This window comes from Emiliania huxleyi (genome assembly GCF_000372725.1).
Source record: "Emiliania huxleyi CCMP1516 unplaced genomic scaffold EMIHUscaffold_285, whole genome shotgun sequence".
NCBI classification, from domain to species: Eukaryota; Haptophyta; order Isochrysidales; family Noelaerhabdaceae; genus Emiliania; species Emiliania huxleyi.
In genome coordinates this window covers 117,617-136,612 of record NW_005199892.1, presented here as the reverse complement: position 1 = coordinate 136,612, position 18,996 = coordinate 117,617, and the positions used below count along the sequence as shown (strand labels likewise).

The 18,996-nt window shown below is 67.3% G+C and overlaps 2 protein-coding genes across 2 annotated transcripts; one reads left to right on the top strand and one right to left on the bottom strand.

Moving 5' to 3' along the window:
• Window positions 1-5,404: 5,404 nt before the first annotated feature.
• Window positions 5,405-10,367, bottom strand: EMIHUDRAFT_457927 (hypothetical protein; the record flags this gene model as incomplete). Its single annotated transcript, XM_005776079.1, has 14 exons — window positions 5,405-5,912; window positions 5,978-6,080; window positions 6,206-6,286; window positions 6,359-6,406; window positions 6,984-7,139; window positions 7,209-7,310; window positions 7,446-7,487; window positions 8,006-8,038; window positions 8,127-8,249; window positions 8,279-8,858; window positions 8,928-9,046; window positions 9,124-9,317; window positions 9,375-9,525; window positions 9,612-10,367. Coding segments are annotated over 14 exons (2,994 nt in total), but the record flags the coding sequence as incomplete, so codon positions are not given.
• A 5,155-nt stretch (window positions 10,368-15,522) lies between these two features.
• On the top strand, window positions 15,523-16,610 carry EMIHUDRAFT_239286 (hypothetical protein; the record flags this gene model as incomplete). Its single annotated transcript, XM_005776078.1, has 3 exons — window positions 15,523-15,614; window positions 15,691-16,415; window positions 16,585-16,610. 3 exons carry the CDS (start codon window positions 15,523-15,525, stop codon window positions 16,608-16,610), a joined length of 843 nt encoding a protein of 280 aa, XP_005776135.1.
• Between the last annotated feature and the right edge of the window lie 2,386 nt (window positions 16,611-18,996).

Genomic DNA, 18,996 nt, shown 5'->3' with positions numbered 1-18,996 from the left:
ACCCTAACCCTAACCCTAACCCTAACCCTAACCCTAACCCTAACCCTAACCCTAACCCTAACCCTAACCCTAACCCTAACCCTAACCCTAACCCTAACCCTAACCCTAACCCTAACCCTAACCCTAACCCTAACCCTAACCCTAACCCTAACCCTAACCCTAACCCTAACCCTAACCCTAACCCTAACCCTAACCCTAACCCTAACCCTAACCCTAACCCTAACCCTAACCCTAACCCTAACCCTAACCCTAACCCTAACCCTAACCCTAACCCTAACCCTAACCCTAACCCTAACCCTAACCCTAACCCTAACCCTAACCCTAACCCTAACCCTAACCCTAACCCTAACCCTAACCCTAACCCTAACCCTAACCCTAACCCTAACCCTAACCCTAACCCTAACCCTAACCCTAACCCTAACCCTAACCCTAACCCTAACCCTAACCCTAACCCTAACCCTAACCCTAACCCTAACCCTAACCCTAACCCTAACCCTAACCCTAACCCTAACCCTAACCCTAACCCTAACCCTAACCCTAACCCTAACCCTAACCCTAACCCTAACCCTAACCCTAACCCTAACCCTAACCCTAACCCTAACCCTAACCCTAACCCTAACCCTAACCCTAACCCTAACCCTAACCCTAACCCTAACCCTAACCCTAACCCTAACCCTAACCCTAACCCTAACCCTAACCCTAACCCTAACCCTAACCCTAACCCTAACCCTAACCCTAACCCTAACCCTAACCCTAACCCTAACCCTAACCCTAACCCTAACCCTAACCCTAACCCTAACCCTAACCCTAACCCTAACCCTAACCCTAACCCTAACCCTAACCCTAACCCTATAACCTAACCCTAACCCACCCGAGCCCCGCCGACCAGGCACGGCCCGACGAGAACCCGCCGGGAAGGAGCTGGCCGAGCCATCGCCGGCCTCCCTGCCGGCTCATGGGCGCTCAAAAGGTCGCTCACCCGCCCGTCGCTTGCCGCCCCTCTCCCAGCCCTTGCCGGCGCTTTTGCACGAACCTAGGGCTCCTGTCTCCCCCCCGTCTCCCCCTCCTGTCCTCTTGTAGTGGATATGAGTTGTGGGCGTGGGTCGCCGGCTTTCGCCAGCCTTTGCAGGCATCCTAAGTTCGGCGGCTCAGCCTCCTCTGTGCCAGGGGTCGCGCGGGGCGCAGCACGCCCTGTGTCGTCTGCGCGAGATCCTAGTGGTCCCTGGTTCTATGATGTATCTTATTCCGGGGCCCGTGTGCGGGGAGCGAACCTTAGCGACCGCCCAGAAGCTTTCTGAGCGACCCAATCGGGCCGGGATCATCAGCATATGTCCCCTCCACAACATCGTGGGCGTTTGAGCGGTATTTGAGGACCACCGCCACTCTGAAGTTCGGCCGGGTGGCTGCAGACCCCCCTCCCGCGCCCGGAGCAGCAGAGGCTCCGTGGGGTTGAAAAGTCGACGCTGGGAGTCGCACTCGTCAAACCGTCGCAACACCACGCGGTCCGCACGTACCGCCCACATCCCCTCCACCACTGAGAAGGCGCAGATCGACCGCCGGGCCGCGTAGCCGTCGTTAAGGAGCGGTTTTTGGAGCCGTACGAAGAGGTCCCAGACGGGCGAAGATGCGGTTTTTCGACGACCACACGCGATGTGGTATCTGCTTTTTGCTAAAAACGGGCCGCCTAGTGCAGCATCACTAGTACAACACGCAACCACACTGAGAGCTCCACACTAGCCGGTATAGGCGAGCCCCGGCGGCCTCACCGTCGCCGCTCGCGGCGGAGCCGACGGCGGAGCCACGGGCCGGTGCGACCTTTTGGGGGGACATGAGCTCGCCAGGACGTCACCGATGGCTCGGCGCGCCTCTTCCCGCCAGCGCGGGACGGCCTGCCTACAGGAGGGGGGGGGGGAGACGGAACTGAGCCCTAGGTTCGTGCAAAAGCGCCGGCAAGGGCTGGGAGAGGGGCGGCAAGCGACGGGCGGGTGAGCGACCTTTTGAGCGCCCATGAGCCGGCAGGGAGGCCGGCGATGGCTCGGCCAGCTCCTTCCCGGCGGGTTCTCGTCGGGCCGTGCCTGGTCGGCGGGGCTCGGGTGAGGTGAGCGGGCCCGGGAGTCGCATCTGCGCGTCCCCGGCAGTGGCAGTGTGGGGGTAGATGGGAAGTGCGGAGATGGGAGGCAACGCGCCTGTTTGATGGCCGCACGAGGCAAAGTTGGGCGCTCCGAGCGTCTTCTCGGCGAGAACGAACGAGCTGTGCATCGTCGGGGGGGTGACTGAGAGGGAGGTGGTCGTGTGCCTACTTTGTCGGCCGCGCGCGAGGTGAAAACTGAGTGTGAGGCGCGCAGGAGGCGAGGATGGGCGCGCCGGCGGTCGAGCCGCCGAACAATTCGACGTCGCGCAGCTCCGCGCCGGCGGGCACGACCGAGCAGATGCTGTCGGCGGCGGTCACGCGACGAGGGAGAGCCGCAGGAGCCCTCTGAGAGCCAGGCGCGCGAAAGCAGCGATGAGTGGCGCCGCGATCAGCCACCTGTGGGCGGTCACCGGGGTTGCGGTCAAGCTCGCGACGGGGTAGATCTGGTGCGTCTCGTATCACTGGTGGGCTGGGTGTGCAGCAGCGGCGCTCAAAAAGAGGGAAAAAATGCGGCTGCTACTTTGACTGTCGACTCTCTCGACACACCGTCCTCGGCCCCGATGAAAAGCTGGCTGGTGGTCGCGCGCAGCGCGTCGGCGCCACTCCGACTCTGGTCGGGCACCTCGGCTGGGTCCGTCAGCACGAGGCCCGCCCCGTCGGGCAGCCCCGCGAGCGCATGGGCGGCCGGCGCGAGCGGAGATCGGCTCGCCTCGATCCGCAGCTTTGCCGCGAAAAACACAAAGCGCCGAGGGGGGGGTGGAGCCTCGGTACCCTAGAATGTGTACGCCAACACACAGGGTGTGTGGCAGCCAGCTGGCTGTGTGTCTTGTGAGCTTGTTTGTGTCTGTGTGTCGTTCGTGCGTGTCGTCATCATCTGTCTCGCGTCCACCCATACCGCGTTGGTGTCCAGTCCGAGCCTGGCTGTTCTTCACCTTTCTACCTACCTACCTTGGCCTATAAAATAAAGTAATTAGTATACTCGTGCAACAACCCATGTATGTATCCCGCTGAAGCTACTTTAACGCAAATTCGAAATCGTCCACACTCCAGGGATCACACTAGTGTGGCAGGACAGCGCATGCGACCACCCCACATCGCAAAAATCTGGGGTCCAACCATCCGAAAGATCTCAATCGGCCGAACGCGAACGATGAAATCGCCCTCGACCAGCCCCCGGCCCCGCGCCTCAACAGAGGACGCACGTTCTCTCGCCGCATCCAAGGCCGCGCGCGAATACCCACCCCTTCCCTCACCCGTCCTTTGGCACCTGCACGACCGTGTAGCCCTTCAGGGCCGGGTCGGTCGCGCGAGAGTACAGCACGCGGGCGGCGAGGCCGACGCCGCAAGCGAGCATCGGCAGCGCGACGCCGCGGTTGATCACGACGCCGGAGGAGAGGCGCGCCTGCGCCTCGGCCTGCAGCCGCTCCGCCTCCTCGCGCATCGCCTCGGCGTAGGCGAGCTTCTCTCGCAGCGCGGAGAGCTCGGTCGTCTTGACGCCGATCTCCGACTGCACCGCCCGCATCTCGGCCAGCGCGCGGTCTCGCTCGGCGTCGCCCTCCGACCTGGAGGCGGAGGTCTCGGCCTTGGCCGCGCGCACCTACGGGACGTGTCATGGACGTGTCGAGGGCATGCCCTGCACATAAACGCCTGTTCCCCGCGGCGCCTTCTTGAGGGGGCGCGCTAGATTCATGTCTCGGGTATATCTCGTGCATGTATCTCGGGTGTATCCCAAACACCTTCTTGAGAAGAGCGCGCTGCTTGCGCGAGGACTTGCTCAGCGTCTCGGACAGCTCCTTGGCCCTCTCCTCCGCCTCCTCGAGGCTCACCTTTGGGTCTAGCGAGAGCCGCTCCACCAGCGAGGCGCACGCCGACGAGCGGAAGGACGTTGGCTCCGCGTGCGCCTTGTGCGACAGGCACGGCCACAGCTCCGCGCCTGTTCACAGCTGGAGGGGTGACGTCGCTGTCCAGACTCACATCGCCACGCCGCCGCAGCTCCTCTCCCACGAGCTCCGAGTCGCCGTTGAGGTCGAGGCTGCTCTCCTCGAGCGGGCCAGGCGCGCCGCGCAACGCGGCGGCGCGGCGGGCGGCGTCGGGCGCGGCGCAGAGGCGGCCGATGTCGTCGTCGCACAAGTCGGTGATGGCGTGCCGCGGCGTGTAGCTGACAAAGGCGGAGCGCGCCGCTTGCCGGATCGCGCGCGCGCACGCCTTGTCGGCGATGGAGTATTCATTTGTTGGCCGACTGCTGAATGGATTGCCGGTTCGCGCTTGCGCGCACGCCTTCTGGCGCAATTCTCACTCTCATAGGTCGGCAATCTCTCGGCTACAGCTCTCGCCTTGTCGGTGAGGTTCCCCGACCCCTCGCCGTCGAGCAAGCAGCGGAGCACCGCACCCTCGCCCGGCGGGACGGTCGGGCAGACCTGCCCACACCACGTGGCGTGAAGAGACGCTGCTCACCGCACCCTCGCCGGGCAGGACGGTGGGGCAGACCCGCGGCAAGGTCGGCTCGCACGCCGCCTTGACCTGCGGGTGGAGCCGATAGTCCTGCAGCGCCAGCCTCATCGTCGCGCGCACCGCGGTTGCGCACGGCGCGCCAAAGTCGGACCCGCCTGTCGGACATGCCTCGGACATGTCATGGACATTCCGCGGACACGACACGCCAAAAGTCGGACCCGCCCAAGTGCAGCTCGAGGCAGCCCAGCGCGCCCTCCGGCTTGACCGAGGCGCAGTAGTGGTGCAGCTCCGCCTCGCACGCCTTCGAGACCTCGAAGTTGACGCGCACGTCCTCCGCCTCGGCGTGCACCTGATCTCGAGCAACCTCGCGTCGTCTCGGGCCAGTCTGGCGACGGCGAGCCTCCCCAAAGCGTGCGCCGTCTTGCGCAGCTGCGCCGCGCAGGAGGGCTGCAGCTTGGAGAGCTTCTCCTGTATAGCAGTGGCCAATGTCAAGACTCATCGAACTCTTCTGCTAACGGTGAGGGCTGCGGCTGGGAGAGCTTCTCCTTGAGGCACTTTAGCAGCCGCCCCTCGCCCGGCAGCACTCCTGACCAGCACGCGCACCGGCACTGAAGACTTCACAGTGAGGCATCCCGCCCTGGCCCGTCCGCACGCGTGCACTAGACACTTCCTAGACACTTCCTAGACGCTTCCTAGACACTTCCCGGCCGCACGCCTGCGCGCGTGCACTCGAAGAGGTCGCGGCCGCACTGGCTCTGCAGCATCGCGTCGAGCCTAGAGGGGTTGCGCGCGGAGGCTCCGACGAGGGTCCGGGCAGGGGCTGCTCTGCAGCATGGCGCGTCGAGCCGCGAGTCGCGCGACGCGCCCGCCATCAGGCCGAGGACGGCCGCCTTGCAGTCCTTGGAGCGCAGCTGCCCTCGCGAGTCCTTGAGGCACTGTATCGACGCGCCGGGGTGCTGCAGCGCTGAAGCGCTCGCGCAGAGGAGCTCGTAGTCCTCGCGGCAAACGGAGGAGACCTTGCCCATCAGCTCGACCGACTGGGCGGCGCGCTCCTTGAAGCCCTGCAGCACCCTGCTGCAAGTCGGCGCCAGCTTCGCCGCGCGCACCTCTCCCATCCGCTCGAGGCACGAGAGCTGCTGCCGCGAGTCGACGCCGCGGCACTGCGTGCGCAGCTCGACCGCGCACGCCTCGGACACCTCCGCGTTGAAGTCCATCTCGTTGTGCGCCATACGCTCGATGGACATCACCTTGGCGCGGCAGCCGCCCGTGAAGAGGGCGCGGTGCTCGCGCAGGCAGCGCAGCAATGCGTCGTCCTCCATGAGGTCGACGCCTGATCACAGCTGCGGGTGTGAACAACTCTCCACAGCGGCGCGTCCTCCTCCATGAGGTCGACGCCGTCGGGGGCGCCGCAGTAGGCTGTGAACTGGTCGCGGCACTCGGCGAGGAGGGGCGAGTTTGCGGTCGGGAAGTAGGCGAGCACGCGCAGCGAAGAGCGGACCTTGACCCGGCAAGCTTTTTAATTATTTAGTTAGTTAATTACTTAATGAAGAGCGGACCTTGACCCGGCGAACGCTTAATTAAACTGTTATTCATTAGTCAGGGTTTAATCAATTACGAGCGGACCTTGACCCGGCAAGCGCCCTCGGGAAGCTTCGCGTGCTTGGCCTGCAAGCACTGCATGAGCCCGGTGTAGCGCTTGGCCACCTAGGGTTAGGGTTAGGGTTAGGGTTAGGGTTAGGGTTAGCACTGCATGAGCCGAGTGTAGCGCTTGGCCACCGGCAGCGACTTGGAGGCGGCCGTCTCGTTTGGGCAGAGCTGGGCCGCCTACTCGGATGTGTCTCGGACGTGTCTCGGACATGTGTCGGACATGTCCTGGACACGCGGTCCCGTTCGTGTGGGCCGCCTCCTCGCGGCAGTGCGACAGCTGCCCTCCCAGCAGCATCAGCCGCGAGTCCGACATCTCTGTCCGCGTGAGAGAGGCCACCTGAAGGAATGCTCCCGGCCGGTCCGGGAGAGGCCCGGGACGGGTCCGGGAAGAGGCACCGCGGAAGGGACAGCCACCCTCGCGGCGCAAGCAGGCCGGAAACCAAGCGCACGGGAGTGGGAGCGCAAACAGTCGAGCGTGCCTACACGCCCACGACGTAGCCGAGGTGCAGCCGAGATGTAGCCAAAGTGCATACCGAGGTATAGCCGAAATGGATGAGTGAGCAAAGCGCGCCACGAGACGTGTCCGAGGCGTTGCCCGCCGAAGCGTTCGACAGCGGCGCGGGCCAAGAGTGCAACCCGCGCCCCTTCGCTGCTGCCTTGCAGAAGAGGGACACCTACAGGAAGGGTCCAAGAACGGTCCGGGAGAGGTCTCGGAAGAGGCATCGCCGAGCCGCGGAAAGAGGGAAGCCTCCACAGAACAGTCGCGGCGCAAACCAAAGGAGGTGGAGGGGTCGGCGAGCTCCGCAGCCATCTGGGAGAGGACTTGCTCGGCGCACTGCGGCGCCAGGTGCGCCCGCGTGCGCGCCACCCGCTCCAGGCAGTCGAGGACCCGCCCGCCGCCCGGCTGCACCTGCTCACAGCTAGGCGCGTGAAGAAGCGATGGCCACAGTCGAGGACCCGCCCCGCCGCCCGGCTGCACCGCCGCGCAATGCTTCGAGATGTCGGCGGAGCAAGCGGCGGCGAGGGGCGCGTTTGCGAGCGCGTTCTCGCTCACGGCGAGCGCGTAGCCGTGCACCCGCTCCTTGCAGAGCGGCGAGCCTATGGGACGTGTCTCGGACATGTCTCGGACATGCCCTCGACACGAGCCGCGCCCCTGGCAGAGCGGCGGGCCGATCGCGGACATGTTGCGGCGAAGGCAGGTGAGGCGAGGGGCTACTTGGGCGCCGACCACGACGGCAGTCGAGTTGGAGAGCGGCGCCTAATCTCGGCGAACCTCGGGTGATCTCGGGGAGGCTGGCGTCGGTCGAATCGGAGAGCGGAGATACGTCTGAGGCGCCGGTGCCGCCGCTCGCGCGCCCCGACGCCTGCGCGCCCGCCGCCGCGTTGATCTGGCGTGTCGCCGCGGCGACCTGTCCCGGGAGAAGCCCGTGGTGAATGAACAAGTCAGAGACGGCCCACTCAGCAGTTTGGCTTGAGCTAGGCTTCCAATGTGGCGCTACTAAAGACGGCATCTCTCCACGGCGGGCGCTCCAAGCCTTGCTACCACTCCATCCACCGCTTGTTGCGTCGCGCCGTGGCGTATCGTCACACCGTGTGCACTCCATCTGCCAAACCGTGCTGTGTTGCCACCCCCGTGCTGCCTAAACCTTGACAGTCCATGGTGCTGCGCCCTCGGCGCCACGTCTTGCTTCGCTGCCGTGAGATCACACAATGCCCACACCCCAAACGGCAAGCCATGCGCTGTGTCTTTAGGCTGCGACGCTACTTTGGAGTGACCTGCTCGCGCGAGAGGCCCGTCGCGATGAGCGCCTATTGCAGGAACTCCCCGAGAAAAGTCATGGAAAGTCCCGTGCCCGCAAGCCCGCCGCGGCGGCGCCTCGGAGTTAAGCCGCAGCACATCGCCGCACAGCAGCGCCAGATCCGCCGCGCAGACCGTGCGCAGCGCCACGAGCGTGTCGACCGACGCAGCGCGCTGTACAAAGTCCTTTGTCACGGCCGCCTCGCAGGCGCCGCTCATCGCCTGCGCACGAACCAGCGAGGGCTCGTCACTCGCGAGCTGCTGAGTGACGCCTCGCACGCGCCGCTCATCGCCGGCTCGAGCCGCTTCTCCTCGAGGCAGTGCAGCACCTCTCCCTCGCCGTGCGAGGAGACGCCGCCGCAGAGGGCGGCGTCGTGTAGCTCCGCAGCGCACGCGGCGACGATGGGCGCGTTGTAGTGCACGTCCCGGGCCTGGGTCCGCGCGAGCGACGCCACCTCGGCGGCGCAGCCCGCGCCGAGCACCGCGGTGCCGTTGGGCAGCCGCGCCTGCGACTTGAGGCACTCGAGCACGCGGCCTTGGCCCGGCGGGACGGAGCCGCACACGCCGCCCGGCAGCACGTGCGGCGCGCACGCCTCGTACAGGGGCGCGTTGAGCCGCACGTCGCTCGTCGCCGCCGCCGCGAGCTGGTGCACCTCGTGTGCGCACGGCTTGGCGGCCACCTCCGCCTCCTTCCGGATGAGGCACGCAATGACCGCCCCCTTGCCGAGCGGCGCGTCCGGGCAGAGGGCGACGATGTCGTCGGCGCACGCTGCGGTGAGAGTCGGGTCGAGCCGGAAGTCCGCCATGCGGCGCTGCTGGTGCTCGAGCAGCCTAGTCCATGGCTCCGCCAGGTGATCGAGTACAGGTCGGCGGTGCGGCGCTGCTGGCGATCGAGCAAGCCTCGCGGCGCAGCGGGGCGACGTGTCGCGGTGCGTGCGGTGGCGGAGGAGACAAGACAGGACCTGCGACGCCCCCGCGGGGAAGTCGGCGCAGAGCGAGGCTCGCTCCGCCGCGCACGCCTGCAGCAGCGGCGCGTGGGAGCGGTCAGGGGGAGGGGCAGGGGCGGAAGTAGGGGTGGGGAGCGAGTAGCACAGGCCTGCAGCAGCGGCGCGTGGAAGCGAACGTCGTCCGCGCGCTCGATCTCGGAGAGGGAGAGGTAGTGCGCGCACTCCTTGCCCATCGGCCGCTGCGGCGGGGCCGCGCCCACCTTCTCTCCCTCCGCCCGCGCCTCCTCCGGCCTCCCGGCGAGGTACCGGTACTGCGACCGCTGCAGGCAGGCGCGCCGCGCGCCTAGGGCACGGCTCACTAGCAACGCGTCAGTCAGAGGGCGGCGAGACCGCTGCACACCTCCTCGCGGCGCGCTGCCTCCGCCCGCGGCGACGAGGGAGCAGGGCGGCGCCGCCAGCTCCGCCGAGCAGGCGCGGTGCAGCTGCACGTCCAGCGTCAGGTTCCGCGCCTCCTCGAGCATCCTCCGCGTCACCGCGTCGCGGCAGTCGGCCTGCTCACAGCTCGCGGCGGTGAAGAGAGGGGCGGGTCCGGGAGGTCGCCGCCCCCGCGGCAGAAGGCCGGCAGGCGCGCGCGCACGGCGGGAGAGCGGAGGCAGCGCATCAAGCCGAGGCCGTCCGCCGCGCCGCCGTCCTCGTCGCGGCAGACGCCGCCGCGGATCGGCCCCTCGCAGGCTGCGGCGAGGCGCGGGTCGAGCAGCGGCTGGTGCAGCAGCACCGCGTGCAGCGTGGAGAGCGCACGGCCGCACGTCGGCGGGATGGCGTCGCCGAGCAGAGGCGCTGCGGGCGCGGCGCCGTTGGCGTCGGCAGAGCCAGAGGCGGCGAGGCGGAGCAAGCAGCCGAGGCTCTCCCTCACCGTCGCAAGAGGAGCAGGGGAGGCGACGCCTCCGCCACCCGCGCCGGAGCTGTTCGCCGCGGGAGCCGCGCCGTCCGCGCAGAGAGTCATCGCAGCCGCGGCGCAGTACCTCTCTGCCGACTGGATGGCGCGAGCCGCGTCTGCCGCTGTCGTGCCCGGCGGCCCTGCCGACTTGGCGGCGGCGGCGCCAGCTGCCAGCTTGGCCATGGACGCGTTGGAGACGGCGGCCGGCCTTTCGGGCTCGACTGCCTCCGCGTCGAGTGCGGCGAGTCGATCGGCGCTGGCGTCGGCCTCCAGGTCCTCCTTTGTGGGCGCAGGCCGAATAATGTCGAGGCCAAAGCGCTTGCCACCCTCCTCGGCAATATCCTCGACCGCCGCCGGCGCGGAGGCGTTGGTGATGGCGCTAGTCGCCGCAGTGGTGGCGTTCTGCGCCAGCGCACCGCCAGCGAGCGTCGCTAGCACCAGCGAGAGTGGTCGCATGCTACAGCGCCGCCTCAACACAGCACACACAAAATTCTTTTTTTGAGCTTAGCTTGCGTCCACCCATACCGCGTTGGTGTCCAGTCCGAGCCTGACTGTTCTTCACCTTACTACATACATACATACTTCGATGTTATGAAAACAAACGCAAGGAGGACACACACACATCGCTCTCGGGCCCACAGACATCCCGCACACCCGCCGCCCCCGCGCGCGCCCCACCCCGGCCGGGAGAAAGGGGAGTGACAGTTTGGGACGGCAACAAAAGAGTATCTTTTTTCGCGCGAGAAAAGATTTTTCCTCCCGAGAAAGAATTTTCCACATACTACAACGCACCCACCAGAATTTTCTTTCTTTCTCTTCTCTGTGCGAGGGAGTTTTGTTGTAAGATTCTTTCTTTCTTTCTCGCGCCAGCTGAGTAACAAACTTTCGCACGCTCAGCACCTCGATGAGGTCACATGGACCACCAAGAAACTGGCACGGGCTGCAGATGCAGCGCTTGTCTGTCGTTCTCCACACCGCCGTGGCGTGGCAGACGGTGAACGAGCTAGCGTGCGGGGACAGCGGCATTGTGCACGGAGCTAAGTGCATTGCCGTTCTTAACGGAGTCGCTTAGGCGGCTCCGGTGGTGTGCCGGTGATAGTACTAGCACGCGCCAGTTCGCACCTGTGTCGAGCCTGTCTGCTGTGAGAGAGAGTTGTTTTGTTTAAATTCTTTCTCGCGACACTTCAGCGCCTGGCGACAGCCCGACGCTGGTTTGGTCGTGGTCTGCCATCGCGCGACCGGGTGTCGTTGTGAGATTCTGCCACAATGTATGAGGAGGAGGACGAGCGCCCGCCGCCCGCACCGCCGGAGAGCGCAGAGGCCGCGCCGAGCGGCATCGACCTCGATGCGGCTGCGCTGCGAGCGACGATGGCCGCCACCGTGGAGCCGGGCGGCGCGGAAGATGTCGGCGACGCTGCCATTGGGACGCTCCAGCGGTGGCAGGCGTTCCGAGAGGCCTGGCGAGCCGGCGGCGCCGACGCGGCAGCGGTCTGCGCCGGCCTCGAGGCCGAGGTGGTCGGGTGGGCGGAGGGGCGGCTGCACGGAGAGGTCGGCGCCTTCCACCTCGCGCTGCACGAGAGCGGCGACTTGCTCGCGGCGGACGCGGCGCTGCGGCGGGCGAGGCGGCTGCTGGCGGCGGCGGCGGAGGCTGAGCTGGGCGAGCTGCCTCCCTTTGGCGAGATGCTGGACGCACTCGAGGGCCAACCATCCTCCGCCCCAGCTCCGCCCCGTCTGTCGGCTGTTGATAGATGAGGAGAAGAGTTTCTGGCTGCTAGGCCAGCTCCGCGGCCAGCTCCACCCGGTCGTAAAGCGCGCAAACAGGCACGAGCTGCGGCTTCTGTACGCCGACTTTCTCCTCCGGCCGGCGGCGGCGGGAGGAGGAGGAGGAGGAGGAGGCGGCGGCGGTGGTGGAGGCGAGGGCGGTGGGCGGGAGTGGGAGTCGCTCCGCTCCCTCTGCCTGGACAAGTACCGCGAGCAGATCGAGAAGGTGGTCATCTCGGACGGGGTGCGCACCTCTGCTGCCTCTCGCAGATTCCGCCACTGACGAGCGGCTCTGACATGTCACTCCGTCCTGGCGAGGTGCGCACCTCTGGCCAGCTCGAGGAGGTGCTCGCTGCGCGCACCGCTGGGCTGGGCGGCCGGCGGAGCGGAGCAGCGCCTTCCCTCGCCGAGGTCGAGCGGGAGGAGGTGCAGGGGCTGCCTGCCGTCACACTTCCCAGACATTTCCTAGACACTTCCTCGACACGTCCGTGCAGGTGCAGGGGCTGCCTGCCGTCGGGATCGTCAAGGCGTACCTCGAGGCGGTCGCTCTCGTTGCGGAGGAGCTTGGCGAGGAGCTTCCGACCTCGCAGGGCGAGGTTGCGACGCTGCCGAGCTCCTTCGTCGGCTAATTAGCTGTTAATTAGCTCTTAATTAGCTGTTAATTAGGTTGCGACGCTGCCGAGCTCCTTCGTCGGCGCCGCCCACGCGCAGCTCGAGGCGGAGGCGTGCAGCCAGCTGGTCGAGCCAATTAAGAGTTCGTTAACTAATTAAGAGTCAATTAAGAGTTACTTAAGGCGTGCAACCAGCTGGTCGAGCTGCTCGAGCTCGGCTTGCGACTGAGCGACGGCATCGACGAGGCCGCCGCCACGTGCGAGGAGGGCGGCGGCGGAGGCGGAGGGGCGCGTGACGCGTCGCTGCTCGCGTGGACATGTCCCGGAGATGTCGTGGACATGTCCCGTGTAGGCGGAGGGGCGCGTGACGCGTCGCTGCTCGCTCTCGAGCTGCGTCTCGAGGAAGCGTCGCAACTGCTCGAGGTGGTCCAGATGTTCACGGGCTTCTGCGACCACAACCTCGCGCCCCTGCTACCGCCCCCGCAAGCCGCTGAGCCAGCTGCTGCACCAGCAGCTGCACCGGCCGCCATGGGCGCTGCTGAACACGACGCAGCGGGCGGCGGCGCAGAGGGCAGCGGCGGCGGGGAGGGCGGCGGCGGCGGCGAGGGCGGCGGGGAGGGCGTGGGTGATGGGAGTGGCGGCGGCGGCGGCGGCAGCGGCGGAGCGGGCGGCAGCGGCGGAGCGGGCGGCAGCGGCGGAGCGGGCGGCAGCGGCGGAGCGGGCGGCAGCGGCGAGGGCGACGAGGGCGCCCTGTACGGCGAGGGGGGTCGGCTGCTGGGTGCAGGCAGGAGGAGGCTGCGCGAGTGCGCGAGGGGCGTGGCGGAGGCGCTTCGGGGCGGGGAGGGTGTGTACTTGGGCAGAGCAGTCGGCATCGCCTGCTCGGGCGATGAGCTCGAAGAAGAAGGGCTGGTCCTCGCTCTCGTCGACGGATCCTTCTTCGCCGCCCTCCGCGCCTTCACCCGCGCCACCCGCACCGCCCTCCCCGACGTCGCCGCCGCGCCCCTCGTGCCGCGCTTGTGCGAGGCACTGGAGCGAGGTCCCCTCGCCACCTTGCGGCTGCGCATGCGCAACGCCGGTGCGGCGGCCGCTGACAACGACTCCTTCCTCGCGGTGGCAAACTCGCTCTCGTGCGCCGGCAGCTACGCGCGCAGGCTTCGCGACGTCGTCACCAACGGATTGGGCGACGGGCACGCGGCGCCTCGTGCGCGCTGGTCGGTCGGCCGTCTGGACGCTCTCGCCTCGAGGCCTAGACACTTCCGAGACACTTCCGAGACACTTCCTCGCCTCGCGCGCGCTGGTCGGTTGGCCGGCTGGAGGCTCTCGCCTCGAGGCCCCGACGCGATGACCCGAGAGCGAGTGAGCCTTGCCGAGGTTCCGTCGCTTCACTTCGAGATCACGCGAGATGGTCCTCGCGGTCAGGTTCGACGAGGCTGCGGCGGACGCGATGCGCTCTCTCGGCGGCTCGCTCCTGCCCGCGGCGTGGCTGCTGCTCGAGTTCGACCCGGCGGACTACCGGCTGCTTCGGGCAGGCGAGGCGGCGGAGGCGACGGCGAGGGCTGTCTTCGAGAGGGGGGTGCTCCAGCCGCTCGCGGTCTCCTTCGCAGCGCTGCGCAGCTCCCTGCGCCCGGAGGCGCGAGCTCACCCGAGATGACCCGAGATGACCCGAGATGACCCGAGGTGACCCGAGATAGCTGCAGATCCCTACGCCCGGAGGCGCGAGCTGACCCGAGCTGACCCGAGATGACCCGAGATGACCCGAGATGACCCGAGATGACCCGAGATAGCTGCAGATCCCTACGCCCGCGATCGAGCTGCTCGTGCATGCCGTGGGGGGCTGGGTGTGGAAGACGCGCTCCCAATTCTCTTTCATCAGGCGCTGGAGCTGCTCGTGCATGCCGTGGGGGCGGCGCTGGGCGCGCGGCTCGAGGCGGGCGCTTTCGCGAAGCGGTGCGACGAGCTCAACAGCATCGCCCGGGCCCTTGCCCGGAGCCTTCTCGGAACCTTCCTTGCAGGTTCGACGAGCTCGGCGCGATGCTCTTCTCGGAGCAGGTCCGACTCTTAATTAAGAGTTAATTAACAGCTAATTAATTACGATGCTCTTCTCGGAGCAGGTCCGACGCCTATAATATAATATAATATAATATAATATAATCTCTTCTCGGAGCAGGTCCGACGCCTCTCGGACGCTCTCTCGGCCGTCTCTTCCGCGCCGGCGAGCGATCCCCCTCTGGTGGCGCTGCTGGCCTCCCTTCACAGCGCTGGCTGTGAACAGGTGCGCAACGACTTCGGCCGCGTGACCCAGCTGGCGTTCCTGCTCAACGCTAGCTCGGTCCAGGAGGCGGCGGGGCTGCTCCTCTCCCAGATGGCGCTCGATGGCGAGGGAGGAGGTTGGCGTGGCGAGGGGGCGGAGCAGCGCCACACTTCCGTGACACGCCCATGACACGTCCCTGGCGCTGTCCGCAGGGGGAGGCGAGGGGTCGAGCCGGCTGAGCACGCGCGAGGCGGGCCGCGTCAATCCGTTGATTTGCTGATTCGGTGTGGATTGATGAATTAGGCTGAGCACGCGCGAGGCGGGCCGCGCGCTCGCTCTGCGCGTCGAGTTTGACCGCAACGAGGGGACCCGAGGGTACCCGAGTTTTAAAAGGGCCCGAGGCGAAAAACCCCCAACCCGAGATTTTGCCGAGGCATGGGCAAGGGCCTTTTTTTTCCAACCCCTTTTTTTGAGCCCCCCCCCCCCCCCCCCCCTTCCCCCCCCCCCTCACCTGACCAGGTGAGCGAGCTGCTCGGCGTCGTCGTCGAGGACGAGGAGCTTGCGGAGCAGGCCGCGGCAGCAGCGGCGGCGGCGGCGGCAGCAGAGAGCAGCGGCGAGCCGGGCGGGTCTGCGCCGAGCCCCACGCCGGCCGCAGGGCTGGGCGCTGCCGCCGAAGGAGGCGCGGCGGGCGGGGAGGGGGGGGGCAGGTGCGCCGCCGCGCAGTTGGCCAAGAGCGCGGCGAGCGCTTCGGCGACGAGAGCGCTGGACGTGGGGCGCGGGCTGCTGAGCGTGGGGCGCGGGCTGCTGCGCGAGGCGGCGCTTGAGAACTGAGTATCCGAGTCTAGAGACGCGGACTCTGTGTGATCCATTAGAGAGCACATGCCCCTGACTGTGATCTGTGTCTGACCGCTGTACAAAAAATAGGAGATAGAAGCACGTGACGATTTCAATGGCCCATTGCTCGGGACGGCGCGGGGCACGTCGCCCCATGGCGCGCGTAGCTATGACAGGGACCGCGGCCGCGGATCCGGCGGCGGACGGGGCTGGCGCGCAAGCGCCGGCCACCGTCGGGCCGCCGGGGTGCGGGGATGCGCCGCGGACGGCCCTGGAATAGCAGCGATCGCGCGCACATGCAAGACTGCCTCATTGCCGCAAGGCTTGCAGGTGTGTCGCAGCTCAGGTATGAGGTCCCTGGCTACGGGACGGCGACCTTCGACCTGAAGCACGAGAAGGCCGCGGGCGACCGCGAGCCGGTGCAGGCGGCGGAGCGCTCGTTCGTCGAGCGCACCGCGCCGCGGAAGGAGGAGCTGACGGAGGAGCAGAAGGATGCTCTGGCCGCGGCTCGCAGGGCCAAAAAGGCCCGGCAGAAGGCGAACAAGGCGGAGAAGGCTGCGGCGGCGGCTGCGAGCGAGGCTGAGCGTGCGGACTACCCGCACGCGCAGCTGCGCGAGAACGTCGAGTTCGTCATGGACGGCCTGGAGGCTGCGACGCAGGCGGCGCGCAACCCAGCGGGGTCCAATATTCAGGTCGCCTACTCGCTGCCTCCCGAGGGGGGCAGCGGGTTCGGCGACCTGGTGTACGCCACGGTCCCTCTGGGCTCCGTGGCGACCACGGTCGCCCGGGACTGGCTCGCCAACGAGCTCTACGAGCCGTCCCGGGGCGGCAAAATTGATGCGGCCTGCAGGGACCGGAAGGTCGCCGACCTGATCACGGCTGCCGGCGCCTCGGCGCCGGCCGACGCCGTGTTCGGCGGCAGGTTCGCGACGGGCGAGACGCCCCGCTCGACGACCTCCGCCTCCGAGGCGGACGAGGGCGACGGCGCCGGCGGCGATGGCGGGACCGGCTTCGACCTGTTCGGGCCGGACCCCACCCCCATGGATGGTGCTGCCTCCTGGGCGCATGCGCCTCACGTCTCGCCAGAGCATAAGCCCTTGGCGTGTGGCGAGACGAGTTTTTCGCCATCGCCGCGAGCAGCAAGCCGCCCGCCGCAAACAGCCGGAGGCCTCGCCGCGGCACTGGCTGCGCCGCGGTCCCGCACCCGTCGACGCAGCTCCCCCCGCGGAAGACCGCGCGTAGCGACGTCTTGACGATCGAGATGAGCGTGCCTGAAGCTCGCCCACCTACTGCCCCTGAGAGTTGGTTATTGAGTGGGATCAGCTCCCCCCCTTGGGATCACAGCTTCCACGACCTCACACCCAACATCCCAGGCGGGATCTGAAGGGGACTCCACACCGGACACCGCCCGGGCACAGCCCCCCTACCCGTCGGATCGCACAGAGGGCCCCCTCGGAGCAGCCCACACACAATCACGCATCGGCAGATTGAGTGCCTGAGTCAGGCAGACAGCACAGACAAGAGGAGAGAGAGGAGAGAGAGAGAGAGAGAGAGAGGAGAGAGGAGAGGGTGAGGGTGTGAACACACGTGAGGAGTGGGGGAGGGTGTCTGTGGTGGGCTGTAGTCCTACTACGTGGTTACAACCACGCGCCCCTCAGGAGCTTAAGGAAGAGTGTTGGGTGTCAAAACACCGGGTCGGCGCCAGGCTTAGACAGCCTGTCGCACGACGGGGTGACTGCGAGGCAGTCCGAGCACGAACTAGTCGTCGATCCGCTGACGATCCCCGCCGCTTCACCGTCGGAGCGGCGGCGGGTGAGAGTTAGTCAAAGGTCCACCAGCACAGCCTCCAGCTACCAGCCTCCACCTCCACCCGCGAGCCGCCACCGCTGCCGCCCGCGACGCCGCCCGCCGCGTCAGATAGCCGCGACGCGCGCACCGAGTCGAGTCGGAGAGGCGCGCCGCACCAGCAGGAGCATCTGCACCACCAGCAGCAGCAGCAGCACCACCACCACCACCCGAGAGAGAAGCGCACCTGCCCGACGCCGCCCGCCGCGTCAGACGCTCGCGACGCGCGCGTCGAGCCCAGTCGCAGAGCCGCGCCGCGCCAGCAGCAGCATCTGCACCAGCAGCAGCAGCACCACCACCACCAGCAGCAACAGAGACAGGCAGTGCAGGCGCAGAAGCGCTCGCAGATCGGCGCGCAGCGCCGCGCACGCCACGCTGCGGACCGTCGGACGAGCGCACCGTACGTCGGCGGCGAGCCGCGTCGCCAGCCGTCTCGCGAGAGAGCGGCGCCGCCGCGTGCGCGCAGCAGCCGCCGCGGCAGAGGCGAGCCGCGGCGACGTCCGCACTAACGGATAACGGCCATTGGCGGTTTTCTCTCTCTCTCTCTCTCTCTCTCTCTCTCTCTCTCTTGGGTGGCGCGCCCCAGCTCTTCACAACGAACCTGGTTCCCGGCCGTCCAGAGAGTGCCCGGTGCCAGTGGCCGATCTGACGACGCGGTATGGGTGGACGCGTGTTGCGCAGCCCCAGCGCCAGCAGCACGCAGCCGCTTCTGCTGCCGCTCTGCCGGGCGCGGGCCGCGCACGCTCTTTTCCGCACCGCAGCCTTCTCCGTTCCCGCGGCCAGCGCTTCGCGACAGAAAATGCCACCGCCGCTGTCGCTGCCGTCATCGCGGAGACGGCTCTGCTCGGCGGCGACGGAGGCGCGGGTGCGACTGAACAACGCCTACTTTATGCTGGGCCTGGAGCCGGGCGCGACACGCAAGCAGGCGCGGCCAGACCGTTGGCTCTCTCCTTCTCCTCGCTGCCACGCACGCGTCATGAGCGCTGCGATCCAGTCTCCAGTCCCTCCTTCCCGAGAGACCGCGGCGCGGAAGATAGACTGTTGCGTGACCCCGCCCTGCCCGCCGCTCAGGTGAAGCTCGCCTATTACCGCCTCGCCAAGGAGACGCACCCGGACGTCATCGGCGGAGGCGCGGCCCTTCTTCCGAGACACCTCTCAGACACTCCGAGACACTTCCGAGACACCTCCGACACAATGCTCCCGAGACAACCCCTGCCGGCCGCTTTGAAGGGCCGGGGGGGGAGTGGGGCTATGTTCAGCAGACGGGCCACCATTGCTTGATCATTGACCACGTTGCTTGGTGAGCAGGCGCCGCCCGAAAGGCAAACCGGGCCGTGGCGACAGGCGCTTCCAACAGAGCAGCAGCCCGCCGGCGACCGGTTGCTCATGACTATACCTGCCGATGGCCATTTGTTAGGCGCGGTCAACAGAGCAGTGGTGCGAGACGAGCAGACGGGTGAGGGATGGAGCCGGGATGAGCCGAGACGTGGATAGACCCCGCGGCTGTGCCTTGCGTCTCTCTCTCTCTCTCACGGTTCCTGGAGGAGGGGAGAGCCGACTCACATCTGTTGCTTCAGGCTTCCTGGACGAGGAGGGGGAGGCAGCCTCGCCCGCCTCCTTCCTGGAGGTGCAGGCCGCCTTTGACGCGGTTAGGCGGCCACCGGCGCGCTGTGAGGTGCGAGCGGCGCTACTCATAGCCGCAGCGTGTATGCAGGTGATCGACGCGCTCGACCACCCCGAGGGGACCGAGGGAGAGGAGGGGGGGAGGAGGAAACGGAGGCCG